This window comes from Haliotis rufescens, unplaced genomic scaffold (genome assembly GCF_023055435.1).
Source record: "Haliotis rufescens isolate VD_foot unplaced genomic scaffold, xgHalRufe1.0.p SCAF_17, whole genome shotgun sequence".
Lineage (NCBI taxonomy): Eukaryota > Metazoa > Mollusca > Gastropoda > Lepetellida > Haliotidae > Haliotis > Haliotis rufescens.
In genome coordinates, this window is record NW_025963857.1 from 17,632,890 (window position 1) to 17,656,668 (window position 23,779).

Consider the following 23,779-nt stretch of genomic DNA (forward strand, 5'->3'; position numbering starts at 1 on the left):
TTATGTTTTGCTCTGAACAAAGCCACCGAATTTATGTTCTGTGTGTGTCATTATTTCCATAATTTCCCCAAAAGGAAACCAGCACCCTCAATAACAAGGAGTTGTAGATGTAAAACGTCTCTCCCCTCTCTGACACACTGTCACACCTGGCCACTGTAGGCCTGGAGAACAGGGCTGTACAAGCCTTTCTTGAAACTATGCAGGGTCTCTCGCTTTATTCCGTGTTTCCCTAGAAACTCATTGGCCATCTGTGCAGCTGTGTTTACCAGCTGTGATTGGTCAACCATCTGGTCCACTATCCCGCACTTTACAGCTTCTTCGGCGGTGTACCGCTTGGCCTGGAGTACAGCTTGGGTCAGCAGGGGACCTGGGGCTAGCTTGGCCCTGAAAGAGAGAATGAGGGAGAAATGTGGCCCTGGAAATATATGGTGAATATAGGAGTCTTGTCGAAAGACCAAGGTTACAGTTTTGGGCATACCCGTGCTCGTGGGTTTCACCGAAGTGGTAAACGTCTGAGACCTGCATCACTTCGGGCTTTCCTCTCACATTAAGTTGACACGCCGTGATATAACTGGAATACTGTTAGAAGCGGAGTTAAGCCTAACTCACCCACTCACAGAAAACGCAGATTGTACTATTAACCCCCACCCCAACAACTAATCAAAAGGAGGTTCCCTACTGCACCTCATCACATCTGGTGCACCACAACAAAAGCGTCTCTGGAAGCTTAAATCTGATGCTCGCTTTACTGCCTCAAATGTTTCTTTGATTCCCAATACCCTTCATTATAACACACCTTATAAAAGCCAGAAGGACTGGAGGAAAGGTAACATCAATGAGAATCTCATTCAGACACACCCATCCCTGGTCTCGTCGCATAACACGCAGGTCGTGGGCTAAAGCCAACATGGCACCACCAGCAAATGCATGACCTGGAAATATAATATGAAAAACCAATAAAAAAACTGCGTTTCGATTTTTCTATATATCTCATCTTATGGGGGCTTGGATGGCCTATATTATATGGCAGTGGAATTTATTATGTACTTCAGTGTGAAAGACTGAGTTTTCTGAAGTTGAGAAAAGTCGGTGAACATATAAGAAAGACTTTGAAGGAACTGTTTTCATAAAAGAGTTACCTCCCCTTACATTATCTCCCTTTATCGTAAGTGTCTAGCCCGTACACAAACTGTTGACGTCCTTTCTACGTTAGTTCCACATTGACAAGGCAAAATAATGTCAGATGGTCATTAATGGAGTTAATATCACTTCTTGCCGTTTGTTATTCTCTCAAAAATGTTTCGTTATAAACTGCAAATTTCTCACTTATAACTCGTCAATCGAGATTGGTCGTTTCGCAAAGCGCCATTTTTTATACTTGGCAAGCGTGTATTTCGCTTCCAACAGCGGTCTCCTCATTTTCAAGGATATTTTGTGTGTGTTGTGTTTGAATATATAAATGTATGATAAAGAATTTTCGTGACCATCAATATTTTTTGATACTTTTGTTTATATTGTTTAAGATTTTGCAAACACGAAACTACTTTTTAAGTCGCAAATACAAGGGATGCTGAACCGTCCCTGTGTGTCGGGTAGGGAGAATTTACGTTTCAAGCTTTTGCATTTGTATTGAAATAAATTTTCTTTCGGGTAGATATCTTCAGATAAAGTATAATATAAATAGGAAATTCCATATGTCTCGTGAAATATCACGTTTCTCTCATCTCGCCGGGGGAAAAGGTGATAATATCATGTGTCTCTCATCTCGCCGGGGGAAAAGGAGATATTTCACTCGACACATGAAATATCCTCTATTTATTTTAAACAATGATTGTAACTGAATCATATTGTTTCTGTTGGGATTCAGTAGAAGTTCATTGCATTGTATTTGGACAATAATTAGTTGTCAGGAACGAAGTACTATTTAATGTAAGCAGTGGTGAGGAAGTTGTTATATTTAGATGCTCTAATTATCTGTAAACTTCCGGAACACCATGGATGTCAAGCGTTAAAGAAGCATGTGGAATATTCTGTGATGTTTTTTCGACGCTGGACTGGTCTAACACTGTGTTGAAAGTGCTGTCAGCAAGTTAGGCTATATAAGTGGAGCGGGCGCGTGCCTGTCCCATCTCATATTTCACCTGACATTACACCAAGACCAGCTTCGTGTGAAGATCACTTATCATCCCGGATACACAGGTGGGCCTATCTCGGAAGCTTGAACGCTGTTGCGGATAGGTGAATTTTATTACCACTGAACTTATTGCTATCACCACTGCCATCATATTTTTGTATTTGATACTGCCATTGAATATGGTACGACCACTCTATTGCATACTGACATTGTAATTGCTGTGCTGTGCTGTGCTGTAAGTTGCATTGTTGATACATTTGTTAATTGTATACCATTTGTTGTTTGTTTGTTGGTTTCACACTAAATTCCTTTACGTACAGATTTCTAGGTTTAGATATTGTTTCAATTTGGAATCGACACATTTAGTATATGGCGATGGAACTTAAGAGTTCAGAGTTGCGTCCCTTAGGCATGCCAGAAACCTATGGTTGTGGAAGCGTCTCACAGATACGCCCTCATCATGTTTCTTGTTTCGTAAGCATTACACCCATGCATGTGGGTTTAAGAAGACTTGTAAACGCTTAAGACGTTTCCCTCCACCTGAAGCTGATACGCTGATACAAAACTGAAGTACCATTCAAAGCAATGACAAACCAAACACACTCACTCACTCACTCACTCACTCTAAAAATATACACAGTAAATAACACTATGGATGTCTATTACTATTCAATATCATGTCACAGGCCACAAAATAAATTATTGTTAACATTGTTTGAATACTGATAAATATTCTGTGTTATTCTATTTTTTCTTTACTGAATGGGTACTTGGTAGGATGAAATGGCAATGTGGTTGTTTAGCTTTTAGCGCCTAACGGGCAGCTTGGGTTGTATACTCCCCAGGGAGCTGAGAATGATACTTGAGTGCACACTGATCCAGTGACCGGGGTAATAATAGCATGCTCCTAAGTGGTGTGGCCTATTATTATTATTATTATTATTGAAATGATCTGCAAAAGCACTTACCACTGATCGCTGCTACTGTGGGAAGAGGATACAGCATGAGTCTCACAATGAGTTTGTTAAATTCATCGACGAACTGCGCTAGTTGACGCTCTTGGTCCATTATAGTCTCCATGTATTGGAGATCAAAGCCGCTACTGAAGAACTTCTCATTACCTGTTGTCACCAATGCACGGCATTCAGATGTTCTGGACAAACATTTATTAAGGCTTATAAAGTATTTACACTAACACTCCAAAAATACACTTTACAAATCACTGTATCCTAATATCCAAGTAATTGAATAAATTCTCTTATATAATCTCATCAATGAATGCTTCCCAGCTCAAACTTAAAGTTGCTATTATACAGTAGCCAATAATCTTTTCAGTTCAATTAGGAAATATTTTAAAGGTATTTCATGACATCAAAGTCATATGAAACTAAATCAACTATCATTTGGTGTAGTAATATTATTAGATTGATAATTAATTTAATATCTTAAACTGATTATGTAATAAAATGTATTGCTAAAAAACACATGCTACTGATACCGTTAAAGCTAAAACGACACCTCAACAAAACGTCACCTCAACAAAACGACACTGACTGGCGAAAACGGAACATGCCCAAAGCGAAAACGGCACCATAAGTTTTTACCTTGGTTTTTAAAAACAAGGAACAAATGAAATTAAACTCACAGTTCACCTCGCACAGTTGCTTACACAGGGATCTGTGGTTCATGGAACAGCGTCGTGACAATCTGTGTGTGAGTGAGTATGGTTTTACGCCGCTTTTAGCAATATTCCAGCAATATCACGGCGGGGGGACACCAGAAATGGGCTTCACACATTGTACCCATGTCCGTAATCGAACCCGGGTCTTCCACATGACGAGCGAAGGCCACGAGGCTACCCGACCGCCCCGACAATCTATGTGACAATGAGAGATGACAAATATCACAATTGTGGGTGGAGAAATAGACTCTAAATGAACCAATGAAAAAAACATATACTACCACATAGATCGTTCTTATCGATATTAAAAATATAAAAATATAAAAGTACCACTTTCGCTCGACAATCAGAGCCGTTTTCGCCCGATATAATCAGTGACGTTTTTCTGAGGCGCCGTTTCAGCCTGTACCACTCAAATATCCCTACTTTTCGATTGCATCTAGTGCTTTGTGCCATTCTTCCATCACTTTAAGGCGCAGCGTGTTCTGTCCTCTTTTCATAGCAACCACTGCTATTCCTTCGTCTAGAAAGTTCAGGTCAAGAAACGAGCCAGAAAACGCTGTCGACATTGCTCTCCAAAAACGTGGATGTGTGACAGATGGAAAAGTGTTTGCATTCCACCCATGGTTCCCACATCTGTGAAGTGTTTTACTTGAACCCGCGAGTCTTCTACACGCCATCAACGAAACAGACATCCTCAGTTCTTCTGTCGTGTAACCACAATTCCGCACAGAATACAGACTAAAAATAATTGTGCCATATAAAATTGTTTTTCTCTTTCAAAATTCTAAATTAACTGAGTAGATGTCTCTCGATGACCAGCTGTTCTAAACGCAATAAGCCAGCTTGTTGCATTTATATTGTGCCTGCTTATTCATGTCACAACAGGTTTCTTAATTGTCAGCTAGATGTTTATTAACAGAGGTACCGTATTTCCTCTATTTGACTCCTATTTGTTGGTTTGTTGTTTAATGCTGCACTCAGCAATATTCCTGTAATATGACAGCGGTCTGTAAATAATCGAGTCTGGACCAGACAATCCAGTGATTGACATCATGAGCATTGCTCACACAATTGGGATACAGTGACATGAATCAACCAAGTCAGTGAGTCTAACCACCCGATCCCGTTAGTCGCCACTTACGACAAGCAGAGTCACCTTTTACAGCAACCATGGGTTGCTGAAGACCTATCCTAACCCCGGATCTTCACGATATGTGGTGATATAACTAGAATACTTTTAAAAGTGGGGTTAACCCCAACTCCTCACTTACTGATACAACATTCTGGCCCCAGTGACCACTATTGCTTCGTTTTCAGCCTGATTTGAATGACAAGTCACTAAAATAGCCGTCCAATCGGTATCCTTGATCATAAATGTTTTAAACCTGAAGCAATATCACCACTGTTTCATTACAATCAGGAACACATTTTTTTCCAACTGAAAGGTGTTTTAAAAAAGTCTCCAGAATACATGTGTAAAGGCTTGATATTTTGCCCAAGTTCATTTATACACCAGGAACCAAAATATCCCGCCAATTTACTAATTTTAGAATAAGGTTTGGGGGTTCACGGCACTGGTCTCATGGGTCCCATAGCAACAGCTTTTAGCCAATAGCCTGGGGCTATTGGGTCACATGACAAGGGCCAGTGCCACCGTGGGACCCCTAAACTTTTTAATAGCCTCTTTCTGCCTGCACTGCCTGGACACCAACATCCACAGCTAGATCTGTTCATTTTGTTTTAGGCGTCTTCCAGACTGTGCAGCCAGGATTTGCACTTTTTGATACTTCGTAACCTGGTGATTTCACAGGTCTTACACATGTATTGAAGGCTCTCTTGGATGAGTGTACCATTTTTATATAGATGTATGCCAATATCTTGCCAGAGTGAGTGAGTGAGTATGGTTTTACGCCGCTATTAGCAATATTCCAGCAATATCACGGCGGGGGACACCAGAAATGGGCTTCACACTTTGTACCCATGTCGGGAATCGAACCCGGGTCTTCGGCATGACGAGCGAACGCTTTAACCACAAGGCTACCCGACCGCCCCCCAATATCTTGCCAGACGAGTCATTGTCACTGATTGTTGATTTCAAACTCACGAGCAAGAGGAAATCTGAGCTGAGTTGATGAGAGATGGGAGAAGAGTGGTCAATGATTCCAGGGTATTCATCAAAGAGAATGAACATGTAGCTGTCATTAAATGTCTGAGTCCACTGATGGGATTCGAAAAACGGACCTACTGATCAGAAGTCGGACACCTTGTCCACATGACCAAAGAGGTTAACACTGTCAGCAAACTGACAAGGTAAGGATGTCATCTGTGGGATGACTCCACGTCCTGCAACAAACATATAATACAACAGACTTAGCGATTGTTTGTTTGTTGTTTAATGCTGTTTATTCCAGCGATAGACTAAGCAAGGCAGCCCAGTGGAAAACAGCACAAGCAACAATCCGAGGGTCCTGGCGAACTATCCTGCCCTGGAATCTTCACTGGAGTACAATATGCAATACACACCTTTCACAAATCAAATTATTTTTGTATTTTTAATCAATGCAATCTCATTCTGTTGATATGCAATAGTAAGGAATAGAAAACATTTTTCCTCTTTCAATAAAGTCACAGGCTCTGTATGTGTCTATATTAGTCATTTCCAGAAAAGGAAATCAGTGCCCTCAATAACAAGTTGTAGATGTAAAACGTCTCTCCCCTCTCTGACACACTGTCACACCCGGCCACTGTAGGCTTGGAGAACAGGGCTGTACAAGTCTTTCTTGAAACTGTGCAGGGTCTCTCGCTTTATTCCCTGTTTCCCTAGAAACTCATTGGCCATCTGTGCAGCTGTGTTGACCAGCTGTGATTGGTCAACCACCTGGTCCACTATCCCGCACTTTACAGCTTCCTCGGCGGTGTACCGCTTGGCCTGGAGTACAGCTTGGGTCAGCAGGGGGCCTGGGGCTAGCTTGGCCCTGAAAGAGAGAATGAGGGAGAAATCGGCTTTAGATATTGTGGAAAATAAACAATAGGCATCACACTATGTACCGATGTTGCGAATCTGACAAGAGCCATTGGCGTGACAAGCGAACACTATGACCACTACTCCACCATTCAACCTACATGAGGGATATGAGTTGTATCGAAAGATTGAGGTTACAATTTTGGGTTAAGTCTTAGACTTCAATGCCTCTGGTCCCTAGGGTCTCTAGCTACTCTCATTATAGTGAGTGAGTGAGTGAGTGAGTGGGGTTTTACGCTACTTTTAGCAATATTCCAGCAATATCACGGAGGGGGACACCAGAAATGGGCTTCTCACATTGTACCCATGTCGGGAATCGAACCCGGGTCTTCGCCGTGATGAGCGAACGCTTTAACCACTAGGCTACCCGACCGCCCTACTCTCATTGTAATCAGTTCTCTTACTCTGAGATGATACGTCGCTGCCTGAAGATCTGACAACCTATCCACCATTAGGTCCTGCCAGCCCTATACTAAATGAAGAATGCATGGGTTCTTGAGCCAATCAGTTAAATCTAAATGATTTAGCTTTATTTCTTCATCAACTTGATTCAGAAATTTTTATTTTAACAAAAGAAAACCAACACAGAAAAAATATATTCCTTCGATGATATTTCCTTTTGGGTGTACAATTACCTAGAAAATATAATGACATGGCTTTTCTTATTTACATTCAGAACTGGTCATTTAAGTTTGTTTTGGAGATACAAAAATCATATTGCTTATCCAAGTGCAAAAGACTTGATGCTGATTGGCTGACTAGAAAGTTCAACTGACGAGACCTTCTATGGAGGTGTCCTTGTAGAGATGCGTCCACGAAGAGATGGTTAAAGAGGAAACCACTCAAAACGTTCGATGATACTAGCCACCACTCCAGGAATGGATGTAAGTCCCTTGGCAGAGGAAGAAGGGGACCTGACAGATCTGAGAACAGAAATGGCAGGAGAAACCGCTGAAGGGGACGCAGTTGAAGACAACCCCTGGACGTCAGATCCTGAGCTGAGGTCAACAGCCCGAAAAGGCTCTGCCACTGACGGAGATCGAGAGGTTGAGAGAGGGCTTTCCTGACCCCGGATTGGATTGCCGCGAACCTATCATGAGGAACTTGTATAAAGGAGAGGTCTGTCAGAAAGAGACTGCCTTTGAAAGTGAGATGGCGAGAGGGAGTCAAATCAGATTTCTCCATGTTGATCATCCAACCCAACCGATGGAGGAGGCGAAGGGTGAGATCGCGCTGAAGAATCACGGTTTGATTGACGCCTTGACCAAGGATGCAGTTGTCAAGGTAGGCTCTGAACCGAATCCCCCTGCGGTGAAGGAACGCAACGATGGGATGGGTTATACTCGTTAATAACCAAATGGGAGCACTTTCGACTTAAAGTTCTGGCCCTGGAAGATGAAGCTGAGGAAACGACGATGTGTTGCCTGAATGGGAACGTGCAGGTAGGCATCCTGGAGATCCAGACTGATGAGTTAGTCCATCGGTTGAAGGAGGTGGCGCAGAGACCAGATGGAGATCATCTGGAAATGTGGTGGAGGCGCGAGTTTATGGTGGTTGAATAGCGCCAGATTGTGGATCATTCGTAGTTTGGACGAACCCTTCTTGGGCACCAGGAAGACTGTAAGTAGAACTCTGTTCCGTGTATACGTCTGTCCGTGAGGCAGACACAAAAGAATATGAAGAGTGGGGGCCAAGGGGGATAACTCGTCGATGCCTAGGCATGGGCTGTAGTCTGTTTAAACAGTCTCTTCATTCCAGTACTGTCTGTATAAGGTATAGGGAACCTAAAGCACTGTGTATAAGCCTCAGGTAAGGTAAAACTTCCATCCTTACTGAACAAGGCTGGAATTTCTGGGCTTGATGATAGCCCCACCAGTGTCTAATACGAATCATGACCCTTCTATGTCCATCCTATTGACCAATCAGATTCCACCTCTCATATCACTTGCATTTGCTCAAAACAAAATGGCGGCGCCCAGTGAAGAAGATCTGATTGATAATCAAGATCTATATTGTAATATAACGGGTCCTACTTCACGAGGTGTACCATAAACATGAAAAGATGTTAATTTTGTTGCGCCATATTGATTGGACTATTCATAGACTCGTTAGTCCAGCCAAAATTGCTGGGGTCATCGAGTGTGCATAAGCTCCTCTCAGTGATCTATTATCTCCACACGCAATGTCGTTGAATAAGCCAAGGGATGTTAAGAGCTTTCAATATTTGTTCTAGAAACGTGTTCCGAGAGTACATAAGCACGCGTTTTGGTATTACACAATGTGTAATACAGCTGTATGTTTATTAAACGTGTGATCTCTTCACGGGTTTCATAAAATTGTTTTTACACAGGAGCGAGTTAAGTATTTTATTTATTACTTGCCATTGATAACGTTTTTAGAATTATACTGTTGAGTATGAATAGGCTGACACCTACACGATCCACGGCATAGTCCAATTGAGTTTAACAAAATAATACTTCAAACACGTCAAACGTTGAAACGTATGAATTTAATACCATACAACGGTCCACCTTTAGAATTCAGGCGTCCGTTCCACAAAATTATCGTAGGGCTAATCGCAACTCACATACTTTAACTTAGACTAACGACTGTCGTTGCGCTACAATACGATCGCCTTGTGGAACGGTACCATAAAGTTTACAATTACGTCACAATACACGATGACGTAATTTGTGGAATGTTTTTGCAAGGTCCATCGGCGAAACAATGCCATGTGACGTCAGCCTAGGAACAAGGTTGCTGGGGTCATCGAGTGTGCATAAGCTCCTCTCAGTGATCTATCATCTCCACACGCAATATCGTTGAATAAGTCAAGGGATGTTGAGAGCTTTCAATATTTATTCGTGAAACGTGTTCCGAGAGTACATAAGCACGCGTTTTGGTATTACACAATGTGTAATACAGCTGTGTGTTTATTAAACGGGTGATCTCTTCACGGGCAAATAATAAAACTCCATTATTCCAGCCTAGTTCAGCAAGGGTAGAAACTGGACTTTTATAGCCAATTAATTCCCTTGCCTCAGGAAGCTCCATGGTTTCTGAGTCACTCCTGTTTGCATTTCTTTCTGAACATGTACACATTCCTTCATCTTCCTGAGGCAAGAGAGTTAACTGACTTTAAAAGTCCAGTTTCCACCCTTCCTGAACTGGGCTGGAATTACAGGGCTCGATCGTAGCGCCACCAGTGGCTATTACCAGTTATGTCCCTTCTAAGCCTCTCCTATGGACCAATCAGATTCCAACTTATCACTTGTGTTTGCTTTACACAAAATGGTGGCGCCCGGTCAGGACGATCTGCTTGATAATTAAGATCTATACTGTGATAAGAACAGGTCTTACATCCCGAAATGAGTCAAATCATGTGAGTACCTTGATTAAAAACATGAAAAGATTTGGAAAATATCTACTGACAACGAGTATGCATAGACTCGTCAGTCCAGCCAAAATGTAACTCCATAATACCAGCCTAGTTCGGCAAGGGTGGAAACTGGACTTTTATAGTCAGTTAACTCTCTTGGCTCGGGAAGACATTCCTTTTGTCTTGTATATGTTTGGGTAAAGATAAAACATCAGTGTATGCATGATCAGATCATTTCATAAGTTTATATAAATAGTTTTTGTTAGGGCTGCGTTAAAACACCACTTCCCCATGGAACATTTTGTACCAACTCTTGAGACCTACAGAGGGTACCTGGGTAGGGTTGGATAATAGGGGGTCGGATACACAGGTAGTAAATTTGGACTCGTCCCAGCCCTATCCGTAACATATTAATATTTCTACATACCTGACCAAAGCCAGAAGGACTGGAGGGAAGTTGAAGTTTATGAGAATCTCATTCAGACAAATCCATCCCCGGTCTCCTCGCATGACACGCAGGTCGTGGGCAAACGCCAAGATGGCACCACCAGCAAAGGCATGACCTGGGAATATAATATCAAAACTGACATCAATATTTTGAAATTTCTTCACTTAGTTATTCCATATCAAATGGGGGGACTTGGGTGGCAAGGTAGTCTTATACCTGTTCAGCTGCACAACATTTACTAACACAAGTAATTTTAAAGATGTGTAACCATACATACGTTCGTACATGTAAATTTAATATGTGTTCTTTACTATATGTGTAAGGCACACATATTAATCTGTCTGTAAACGACTTTCAACACAAAACAGGTTGTATTTCAATGAAAGTTGAATGAGAAAAGAGTTACTTCACCGAAAAATTTTATGTGAAGAGACGTGTTTGATTTAATTTATACACAAAGTTTTGACACCTTTAAACCAAAAGAAAACACCGTCCGCTCAACTCTGTATATATGCAAAAAAGTTGGCAACTGTTGACAATTTGTTTGGTGCTGGCAAAAGAAGATATATTAATTAGATCATCCCATCACGTTAACATAAACGTTCACATTGCAAAATATACACACGCTGCTCCAGACATGATGCAAATTTGCTCCTGGTGTAAATATACACATGAGTAAAGGCATTCACATGACAAGTAAACTCACGTATGTATTTCTACACATGTATGCACATATACACACATATGTATAGAGGTGCATGTGAATGGGGTATAATACCAGGATAAGATGCTGTAAATTTGCAGTGAAGTGTGACATTCTTTCATACAAGAAACCCATGAATCAACCATGAGTTCTAATCCCAGATTATCTATGATTGTGTTTTTGCATTTGTCAGCTTCATGATTGTGGTGAGAGCAGTAAGCATCTAAGACTTGCATCACTTCAGACTCTCCTCCCATATCAAGCTCACGTGCTGTCATATAACTGAAATGTTCCACCAAGCGTCATTACACTAAACTGATCTAATTATTGAAAGGATCTGAAAGAGCACTTACCACTGATCGCTGCTACTGTGGGTAGAGGAAACAGCATGAGTCTCACAATGAGTTTGTTCAATTCATCAAGATACTGCTCCAGTTGACGCTCTAGGTCCGTGAAGGTCTTCACATATTGGAGGTCAAGGCCGTTACAGAAGAACTTCTCATTACCTGTTGTCACCAATGCACGGCATTCAGAGTTTCTGAAAAAACATTTATAAAGACTCATAAAGTGAGTGATAGAGGTGGGTTTAATGTGTCCTTGAACAGTTTTCCAATAATATCATGGTGTGTCAACTTATTGTTGTAAGAAAGCCTGAATTGATGCAGGTCTTAGATGTTTACTACTTTGGCGAAACCCATGAGCATGGGTTTGGTGCTGACAAACCTAGAAAGATAACAGAGGCGAACCTTGATTCGAATCCACGATCATAGGTTTCTGGCGTACCCATGGGAGGCAACTGAGCACAGCAAACTGTGGCGGCTTAAATGACTAGGCCTCCTATGTCCCTCCCCCCTCATAACGTATTACACTAAACACTAAAAGTACACTTTAGAAATCACTACAATAAAACACTGCACCCCTCATGGCTTATTCTCCCTGAAGTGTTTTATTGTATTAAAAACAACTCCCACTGGATGTTTATCTCTAAATAATGTCTTCACTGTAAAAAGTACAGCTGACCATCTTCAGTGGCAGAGATATTCAGATTAGTGATGTCAGTTGAATGTGACGTCATGGTAACAATGACGCCACACTCGTCTGCTGAGCATTGTTATCCAATTTCATTATAGCTATGCCTCCTGTGGATTGAAGCCAGTTTTGAATGATAAATAGAGATTATTACCAGCATTCGAAATACCTGCCTGCCCGACCGTCCGAGACGGGTTGATTCCAACTCGGGCTGCCAGATTTTCAAATCCCCCTGCCCGACGGTCAGGTTATATTTCATAGGTGAAAATATTCTAAATATTTCCCGATGATAAGCATTAATTCACATGTAAAGATGAATGATAAAATGTAACCAAATAGAAACTCTGTTAGCTTTTAGACAACCTAACATTTAGCGATGCGCTTATGCTACAAGCAATCAGTTTTCATATTTTTAATTAAATTATCCTGAGAAACATATGATTATAGTGGGCAGGCAGGTTTTGGTCAGGGCTGGTAAGTATTTCAGCTAGACAGTCCTGTGGTCTGGCTGAAATTTTTGGGAGTTTCATACCCTGTTATTACATGAGCATGTGTGCCATACTGATACATACGAAATGTTTGTCAGAATTCTTGTATTTCCTGAGCGAGAGTGAGGATGATATACAAATTCTTACAGGAGTTTTGTGAAATCAGTATGATACACATGTGAGTGTAATTTAATGTCTTCCTTTCGAAATCCTTTACAAATCACTCTACCTTAATATCCAAGTGATTGAATTAATTCTCTTATCATATAATCTATCAATCAATACTTAATAGCTTCCCAGTTGAATAATAAAGTTTCTTGTGTACAGTACCCAATGATTGTTTTTAGTTTGAGGAAATATTAGGCATTTCACGACATAAAAACCATATGAAAGTAAAAAACAAGGATCATTTGGTATTGTAATATTATGAGATTGGTGTTTGATTTAATATCTTAAATTGATTATGCATTAAAATGTACAATGATACAGACACCGTCTCTAATATCCCTACTGTTCCACTGCATCCAGAGCTTGGTGCCATTCCCCAATCGCTTTAGGAAGCAGTGTGTTCTGTTCACTTTTCATAGTAACCACTGCCATTCCTTCGTCTTGAAAGTTCAGGTCAAGTAACGAGCCAGAAAACGCTGTCGACATTGCTCTCCAAAAACGTGGATGTGTGACAGATGGCACAGACTTTGCATTCCATCCATGGTTCACACATTTGTGCAGTATTTTACTTGAACCCGCGAGTCTTCTACACACCATCAACGAAGCAGACATCTTCTCCGATGAGTTAAATTTAGGAATGGACAAACTGAAACGAAAAAAGGCTGGTCAGAGAAACTCGTGGTCTAACGTTGTTCCCCCAAACAACGTACTTACACACCGATAATTGTCAGTTTCAGAAACACCTGTGTGAACTGAAATTATTATTCAATATGTAAAACGAAGTAGATGTGATCAGAAGTGTGATGGAGGTGGCTTCAACCACAGGACCATGTAACTTAAAATAATAACAAACAAACTAAGAATAACAAACAAACTCGGAGACGATGCTCGGCCTTTAGCCTAGTCTACGAGTTTTTTGCAAGTTTTTTTTAATTATTATTATTTCATATATAGTTTTTATTGGTTCTGTGCTTCAACTGCCCGTGCTAAAAATAGGTCAAGTACAAAGGTTACTAGAATGCGAGCAAGGTCAAACGTCCCACAAATCCTGCTTCATCATAATGAAACACGAAAACAGCTTCTAGAATACATAAATATTGAGGGTGTTCCAGGAGCTTGCCGAGGAGATTTGAACTTTTATCAACGCATCTTCATATAATTGATATTAAAAGATACATGGACTGAGATTCTATTTATCATTCAAAATATTTCTTCCAACTTACTCGTTTTGTTAACAGTATATAAGATAGCTAGCTACACGATAAATCTCAAAGGACAATGAAGAACGAAGCGTGGTTTATTTCACGATAAAACATTGTTCTTTCATGACGTCATTTCTGGAGAAAAGGCGAACTTGATGACGTCATATATTGGACGACGTTATTTTTGGGAGGGGGGCGTCTAGTGAGTTGTTCCCCATAGATGTAGCAGGACAACGCAGATAAACGCGTATTGAGAGAAAAGGTACGGGTAATCGACGTGATGATTGTGAGAATATGCGGGAAATGCCCACATGTGCATAAAAAAGGACTTGTCTGACCTTGCCGAGGTCGGATTCTATTGAGGGAGACATCATTATTTAAATACAGGTAACTTTTGTTAAAGCTTGTACATTTTACCATCGGCTGTATATAATGTTGATATCTCATATAGGAAATAAACGACTCGTAGTCGTTGTTTATCGTACAATAAAACACTGCGCCCCACATGGTGTTTTCTCCCTGCAGTGTTTTATTGTACGATAAACAACTCCCACAGGTCGTTTATTTCTTAAATAATGTCTTGAGTGTTAAAATGTTCAGCTTCAGTGGCAGAGATATTCAGATTAGTGATGTCAATTGATTGTGACGTCATGATAACGATGACATCACACTCGTCTGCAAAGCATTGTGATCCAATTTCATTATAGCTATACCTCCAGTGGATGGAAGCCAGTTTTGGATGATAAATAGAGATTATTAAACGAGCATGTGTGCCATACCGATGTTACGAAACGAGTTTCAGATTTCTTGTATTTCCTGAGCAAGAGCGAGGATAATATACGAATTCTAACACGAGTTTCGTGAAATCAGTATGGCACACATTTTTATTAGCCATTCTTTTGAGCTCACTAAGAAAATTGCACCGATCACGACCGCTGTCTTATGGAAAACCAGAATTGACGAATGGTGTCAATAACCTTCAGCTGTGACGTCGTTTCTAGTGTGACGTCATTTCGACCTTAGTCACAATAAGATTCGAATCCCGTCGACAATGTCGTCCGGATGACGCACACAATACACTGGTGCGCGTGAAGTGATATTTGCGCAAATACACATATGATGATTATGAACTCGGCTATTTCTAACCGTATGGGTAATAAATAGAGGATATTTCACGTGTCGAGTGAAATACCATGTTTCTCACATCGAGTGACGGGGGAAAGAATATATTTTCACGAGTGGAGTGAAAATATCTCTTTTCCCCCGCACGAGATGAGAGAAACATGATATTTCGCTCGACATATGGCATATCCTATTTATTATATACTTTTGGTGTAGTTTTCTGACGGATTTTTTTTTGTTTCGTTACAAATGAACATTTTTGAAACGTAAATTCTCCCTACCTACACGCAGGAACGTTTCACCACCCCTTGTAATTGCGACTTAAAAAGAAGTTCCGATTTCGCAAAATCTTAAAAAATATAAACAAAAGTCTCAAAAAATATTTATGGTCACGAAAATTCTTAATCATACATTTTGATATGATTCGATATACAAAATCAACTAAAAAAATGTTCATGAAAACCACGAGACCGTTGTTTGAAGCGAAGGAATATACGCTGGTCAAGTAACAAAAATGTCGCTTTGCGAAAGGAACAGTCTCGATTGACGAGTTGAATGAGGCATTTACAGTTTGTAAAGAAACATTTTAGAGGGAATAACAAACGGCAAGAAATATATTGACTCCATAAATGATCATCTGTCATTATTTTGCCTTGTCAGTGTGGAACTAACGTGAAAAGGACGTCAACAGACTTTACCAGAATGTGTACTGGCTAGATACTTACGATAAAGGGAGACAATTTGAGGTGAGGTAACTCTTGTATGACAATAGTTCCGTCATAGTGTTACGTTCACTGCAGTGAAATATCAAGTTTTATGTTCACTGCAATGAAGATATCACGTTTCTTAACTTCAGAAAACTTAGTCTTTCACACTGAAGTACCGTATTCGACGTAATTAAGCGCCCCGCTCTAAGAAGCGCCCGCGGCGATATTTGCTAATATATTGGCTAGTGCACAACCCAAATTAACACCTCTTCCGATTGATCAATGTACACAAGACTTATTTATTCGTGTATAATGCGCACTCGTGTGTTATATGCACCCTTAATTATGGGCAGTTAAATTCTGAAAAAATATATCCGTCTTATGTAAACATTTCAGGCTGTCAGCATAAACCACGAAATTTACGATCTTGCAACTCTGTTTTTTTTCCACCAAAATAATATTCTAATAAGAGCCCCCGATTTCTAATTTTGAGAGCGCCCTGGTTGCTTATTACGTGGAAATAAATATATGTATATAATAAACTGAAGTACTGATCCCTCAGGTCCAGTTTGTGCATAATTCTTTTCAGACTGATAATTGGTCTCTGTTCTCTGACTTTTGGGGGGACAACAAACATGGAGCTCAAGACCTGAGACTGAAAATCTTCAACTATGAGGAATCTCCTCTGGTGCCCCTACAGTGGTCTGAATCTACACGTCTCTACAACCTGACTCCCGAGAAAGTTTTTTTTGTGGATTGTGTTTGGCCTTAATTGGAGGCACTCTATCTACCCTCCCTCTATTGTCCCAAGGTTCCAAGGATACAGGGGCGGTCGGGTAGCCTAGTGGTTAAAGCGTTCGCTCGTCACGCCGAAGACCTGGGTTCGATTCCTGACATGGGTACAATGTGTGAAGCCCATTTCTGGTGTCCCCCGCCGTGATATTGCTGGAATATTGCTAAAAGCGGCGTAAAAGCATATACTCACTCACTCACTCCAAGGATACAAAATGTTTTCTGGGAAGGTTGTTAATAGCCCTGCAAGTTTTCCATCTGACAAAATCAACTTACCTGATTTCTCAATGTTTTATTGTAACTGAACTAAACCAATCCTATTTTCATTCATATGCTGTTAGGCGTTGTCATTATATCATTCCAGTCTTTCCACAAGGTAGGGTTTTATGACCACCAGCAATAGTCCAGTGCCTAATATAGAATGGCAGATTTTATCTGTTCTATAAAAACTCTACAAGTAAATATACTTCATTCCATAAACATTCTGTAAAAACAGGGCAAAACATGAGAATGCTTGACAAGTGAAGCCACTCAACTCAGAAAATGAGCGTTTTCAGAATGAAGCTGAGGGGAGGGGGGCTAGGGATTATGTCTCAAAGTCTTTTTACTGACATCAAACTTTTGAACTGGTCCCTTAATTGTAATCTCTTTACTGCTGAAGCGACATCAAATTAATTTATGTAAATTAACTGCTGTTTTGTAGGTGGAATCTGTTTACGGGATAGGAACCTTCTCCCGATCACACCTGTCACATGCTCCAATAGACGATGGTAGCTGGTGTTAGTTAGCTGGTCTCTGTATCTTAGTGTCCTCATGTAAATGTTGTTACAAAATGCCTGCCAAGCCCAGGTCATGCACTCACCAAGACGTGGTCAGTGTCTTTAATAATATTTAGCCAAGAGTCATGATCAGCTGGTGATGGAGGGAAGCAATACCCTGACTGTTTTACCCATTTTACAGCTCTGGCATATCCAGGGAAATCAATTATCAATCAATAGTAATGACAACGCCCTTACCACAAGCATGGGTTACTGAAGACTAATTCTAATCCTTTTTATAATGGAGATAAACTCCTTGATTAGTAAGTTTTGATTTAACAGTTGAATATGGACATTGCATAAATTTGACTAGTGCTGTGTTGAGGTTCCTATTATCCACAACCCTTCCCAAATGTTTATTGTCTCTACTATATAGATATCCTATTTTAATGTTGTACAGTTTGTTAGGAAAAAACACAAATGGTTCACTATTTTAACATTGATATCCTCACCTGGTTGTCTAAAAATAACATGTTTTACGCGATCATCCCCTGCTTCTCTCAAACTTGCCAATAATTTTACTGTTAGTTGTTAAAGCACGAATTTTGCAGGCATAACCACTGTATTTTGTAGGCACATTCACGCTTGTTTGTGGCAAATTAATAGAAGCGCTCATAAAATATTGCATATCTGTGTACCTGCATCCTCCATATCTCCAGGGCGCACATTTAGGTGGGGGGCATGGGTGGCCCATTCGTCTTAGGCCCCGCGATTTGCTGTGCAGAGTTGCATCCCCTGGGCACGCTAGAAACCTATGATTGTGGGTTCGATTCCCGGTTCGCCCTGATTATGTTTCAAGGTTTGTCAGCACCATACCTGTGCTCGTGGGTTTCACCAAAGTGGTAAACGTCTGAGACCTGCATCACTTCAGGCTTTCCTCCCACATTAAGTTGACACACCATGATATAACTGGAATACTGTTGAAAGCCATGTTAAATCCAAACTCACTCACTCACTCACTCTATCACTCACTCTATCACTCACTCACTTACCATTTGGGTTGTGGTAGAAATAGGTAATTAGATATTTTGCTCTTAAATCATTATCCACTGGTAGGTAAAAAGTGATATTCATCTTCTAATACAATCAGTTTTACAAATGCTACAAAGTCTATGTTCCCTTGTTATACCTACATATCTGCCTCTTTCAATAAATAGATCATGTGAGCTACAACAAAAATCGAAAAAGAGCTGTTCTAAACATATATTTTTACAATTACTATGTAAGATTCTAGTATTAAAGTAGTCTTAAATGTATGTATTGATATAAGCTGAAGTAAAAAATTATGAATTTTCAGAATTCTATTTCCAATTTAGGAATTGTGACTGCAACATATAAATATGGATCTTTGAGAATGCCTATGTAACCAGGGGTGTTCATAAAGAACAGGGGTCGTTGTATGTGAAGAGGATTTATTGACGGTTAGAACAAACGCCCCTGTAGGTGAAACTGGGGCGCGGACTGAGTTCGCGAAACATGGACTAACAAGACTATGATACCTGCATCTGTTAGGACGATCTCAAGAGATGAAAATATGACACAGAGCAAATGTTGGTCAAGGTGTAGTGGCTGGTGTGCTGGTTAAATGCTGGGTGTAAGTATTTCAAACAAGGCCAATCAGGCATAAGCTGAATTAAAGCTACCTACCCTACTCCACAGCCAGTAGAAGTTAAATAAAAGAAAACACAACACAGATATTAAGTCATTATTCTGCTGCAGCACTGTAGTGAGTGAGTGAGTTGGGTTTAACGCCGCTTTTAACAGTATTCCATTTATATCGCGGCGTGTCAGCTTAATGTGGGAGGAAAGCCCGAAGTGATGCAGGTCTCAGACGTTTACCACTTCGGTGAAACCCACGAGCACGGGTATAATGCTGACAAACCTAGAAACATAATCGGGGCGAACCGGGATTCGAACCCACAATCATAGGTTTCTGGCGTGCCCAAGGGACGCAACTCTGCACAGCGAATCGCGGCGCCTTAGACGACTGGGCCACCCGTGCCCCCTGCAGCACTGTAGAATACAGCAGCCATACAGGTTTGTTTAATTTAATGCAACACAATGAAAGGTTAAAACATCATTTCATTACAAAACATTATATGAATACAAATATATAAATACAATAATACACATACCCAGTATATACAACAGTGCCACACCTAGATAAATCCCTGTAATGTATCAATAGTGCAAGATGCAAGTTTCTTTTCTCCCATACTTTAACATTGACTTATGATGGACATGGCACTAAGTTTACTCCCATACTTTAACATTGACTTATGATAGACATGGCACTAAGTTTACTCCCATTCTTTAACATTGACTTATGTTAGACACAGCACTAAGTTTACTCCCATACTTAAACACTAACTTATGATGGACATGTCACTAAGTTTACTCCCATACTTTAACACTGACTTATGATAGACACAGCAATAAGTTTACTCCCATACTTTAACATTGACTTATGATAGACACAGCACTAAGTTTACTCCCATACTTAAACATTGATTTATGATAGACATGGCACTAAGTTTACTCCCATACTTTAACATTGATTTATGTTAGACACAGCACTAAGTTTACTCCCATACTTTAACACTGACTTATGATAGACACAGCACTAAGTTTACTCCCATACTTAAACATTGATTTATGATAGACATGGCACTAAGTTTACTCCCATACTTTAACATTGACTTATGATAGACACAGCACTAAGTTTACTCCCATACTTAAACATTGATTTATGATAGACATGGCACCAAGTTTACTCCCATACTTTAACATTGATTTATGATAGACATGGCACTAAGTTTACTCCCATACTTTAACATTGACTTATGATAGACATGGCACTAAGTTTACTCCCATACTTTAACATTGACTTATGATAGACATGGCACTAAGTTTACTCCCATACTTTAACATTGACTTATGATGGACATGGCACTAAGTTTACTCCCATACTTTAACATTGACTTATGATAGACATGGGACTAAGTTTGCTCCCATACGTTAACACTGACTTATTATAGACATGGCACTAAGTTTTCTCCCATACTTCAACATTGACTTATGATAGACATGGCACTAAGTTAACTCCCATACTTTAACATTGACTTATTATGGACAGAGAACTACGTTTACTCCCATACTTTAACATTGACTTATGATGGACATGGCACTAAATTTACTCCCATACTTTAACATTGACTTATGATGGACATGGCACTAAGTTTACTCCCATACTTTAACATTGACTTATGATGAACACAGCACTAAGTTTACTCCCATACTTTAACATTGACTTATGATGGACATGTCACTTAGTTTACTCCCATACTTTAACATTGACTTATGATAGACATGGCACAAAGTTTACTCCCATACTTTAACATTGACTTATGATGGACACAGCACTAAGTTTACTCCCATACTTTAACATTGATTTATGATAGACATGGCACTAAGTTTGCTCCCATACGTTAACACTGACTTATTATAGACATGGCACTAAGTTTACTCCCAAACTTCAACATTGACTTATGATAGACATGGCACTCAGTTTACTCCCATACTTTAACATTGACTTATTATGGACAGAGAACTACGTTTACTCCCATACTTTAACATTGACTTATGATGGACATGGCACTAAATTTACTCCCATACTTTAACATTGACTTATGATGGACACAGCACTAAGTTTACTCCCATACTTTAACATTGATTTATGTTAGACACAGCACTAAGTTTACTCCCATACTTTAACATTGACTTATGATGAACACAGCACTAAGTTTACTCCCATACTTTAACATTGACTTATGATGGACATGTCACTTAGTTTACTCCCATACTTTAACACTGACTTATGATAGACATGGCACTAAGTTTACTCCCATACTTTAACATTGACTTATGATGGACATGTCACTAAGTTTACTCCCATACTTTAACACTGACTTATGATGGACATGTCACTAAGTTTACTCCCATACTTTAACACTGACTTATGATGGACATGGCACTAAGTTTATTCCCATACTTTAACATTGACTTATGATAGACATGGCACTAAGTTTACTCCCATACGTTAACATTGACTTATGATTGACACAGCACTAAGTTTACTCCCATACTTTAACACTGACTTATGATGGACATGGCACTAAATTTACTCCCTTACTTTAACATTGACTTATGATGGACATGGCACTAAGTTTACTCCCATACTTAAACATTGACTTATGATGGACACAGCACTAAGTTTACTCCCATACTTTAACATTGACTTATGACGGACACAGCACTAAGTTTACTCCCATACTTTAACACTGACTTATGATGGACATGGCACTAAATTTACTCCCTTACTTTAACATTGACTTATGACGGACATGGCGCTCAGTTTACTCCCATACTTAAACATTGACTTATGATGGACACAGCACTAAGTTTACTCCCATACTTTAACACTGACTTATGATGGACATGGCACTAAGTTTACTCCCTTACTTTAACATTGACTTATGATGGACATGGCACTAAATTTACTCCCTTACTTTAACATTGACTTATGATTGACACAGCACTAAGTTTACTCCCTTACTTTAACATTGACTTATGATGGACATGGCACTAAGTTTACTCCCATACTTAAACACTGACTTATGATGGACACAGCACTAAGTTAACTCCCATACTTTAACATTGACTTATGATGGACATGTCACTAAGTTTACTCCCATACTTTAACATTGACTTATGATAGACATGGCACTAAGTTTACTCCCATACTTTAACATTGCCTTATGATAGACATGGCACTAAGTTTACTCCCATACTTTAACATTGACTTATGATAGACATGGCACTAAGTTTACTCCCATACTTTAACATTGACTTATGGTAGACATGGCACTAAGTTTACTCCCATTCTTTAACATTGACTTATGTTAGACACAGCACTAAGTTTACTCCCATACTTAAACACTAACTTATGATGGACATGTCACTAAGATTACTCCCATACTTTAACACTGACTTATGATAGACACAGCACTAAGTTTACTCCCATATGTTAACATTGACTTATGATAGACATGGCACTAAGTTTACTCCCATACTTTAACACTGACTTATGATGGACACAGCACTAAGTTTACTCCCATACTTTAACATTGACTTATGATGGACATGGCACTAAGTTTGCTCCCATACGTTCACACTGACTTATTATAGACATGGCACTAAGTTTACTACCATACTTCAACATTGACTTATGATAGACATGGCACTAAGTTTACTCCCATACTTTAACATTGACTTATTATGGACAGAGAACTACGTTTACTCCCATACTTTAACATTGACTTATGATGGACATGGCACTAAGTTTGCTCACATACTTTAACATTGACTTATGATCAACACAGCACTAAGTTTACTCCCATACTTAAACACTGACTTATGATGGACACAGCATTAAGTTTTCTCCCATACTTTAACACTGACTTATGATAGACATGGCACTAAGTTTACTCCCTTACTTTAACATTGACTTATGATGGACATGTCACTTAGTTTACTCCCATACTTTAACATTGACTTATGATGGACATGGCACTAAGTTTACTCCCATACTTAAACACTAACTTATGATGGACACAGCACTTAGTTTACTCCCATACTTTAACATTGACTTATGATGGACATGGCACTAAGTTTGCTCACATACTTTAACATTGACTTATGATCGACACAGCACGAAGTTTACTCCCATACTTTAACATTGACTTATGATCGACACAGCACTAAGTTTACTCCCATACTTAAACACTGACTTATGATGGACACAGCACTAAGTTTACTCCCATACTTTAACACTGACTTATGATAAGTATGGAAGTTTACTCCCATACATTTGCTTTTGATGGACACAGCACTAAGTTTGCTTTGTGGAATGAACCTATTAACATCAGCCAAATAACCAGTGTATTTAATTCTTTAATTATAACTTCTTTTTAAATAAATCAATTTATTTGTTCTTCATTGCCAAAAAACACAAACATTTTCAT

At 39.6% G+C, this 23,779-nt stretch overlaps 1 protein-coding gene across 4 annotated transcripts; it reads right to left on the reverse strand.

Annotated features, from left to right (window-relative positions):
• On the reverse strand, positions 1-13,703 carry LOC124137978 (enoyl-CoA delta isomerase 2, peroxisomal-like). Of its 4 annotated transcripts, none has more exons than XM_046504452.2 (4): positions 4,242-4,768; positions 3,103-3,287; positions 797-932; positions 1-384 (listed from the first exon to the last, which is right to left on the reverse strand). In XM_046504452.2, exons 1-4 carry the CDS (start codon positions 4,508-4,510, stop codon positions 141-143), a joined length of 834 nt encoding a protein of 277 aa, XP_046360408.1. In that variant the 5' UTR covers positions 4,511-4,768; the 3' UTR covers positions 1-140. The 4 variants fall into 4 exon arrangements, with proteins under 4 accessions (XP_046360408.1, XP_046360407.2, XP_046360409.2 ...); XM_046504451.2 differs by lacking the exons at positions 797-932; positions 3,103-3,287; positions 4,242-4,768 and adding exons at positions 10,647-10,782; positions 11,724-11,908; positions 13,399-13,703 and having other exon boundaries at positions 78-384; XM_046504453.2 differs by lacking the exons at positions 1-384; positions 797-932; positions 3,103-3,287; positions 4,242-4,768 and adding exons at positions 6,196-6,793; positions 10,647-10,782; positions 11,724-11,908; positions 13,379-13,702.
• Between the last annotated feature and the right edge of the window lie 10,076 nt (positions 13,704-23,779).

What these genes read in the sequence shown, in the direction of transcription:
- LOC124137978 (XM_046504452.2), bottom strand. Translation starts at nt 4,510, where the DNA reads ATGTCTGTTTCGTTGATGGCGTGTAGAAGACTCGCGGGTTCAAGTAAA. An exon ending in GCACTAGATGCAATCGAAAA is followed by an intron (nt 3,288 to 4,241) that starts GTAGGGATATTT and finishes ATGTTTGTCCAG; the next exon opens with AACATCTGAATGCCGTGCAT. An exon ending in GTCCTTCTGGCTTTTATAAG is followed by an intron (nt 385 to 796) that starts GTGTGTTATAAT and finishes TCTCTCTTTCAG; the next exon opens with GGCCAAGCTAGCCCCAGGTC.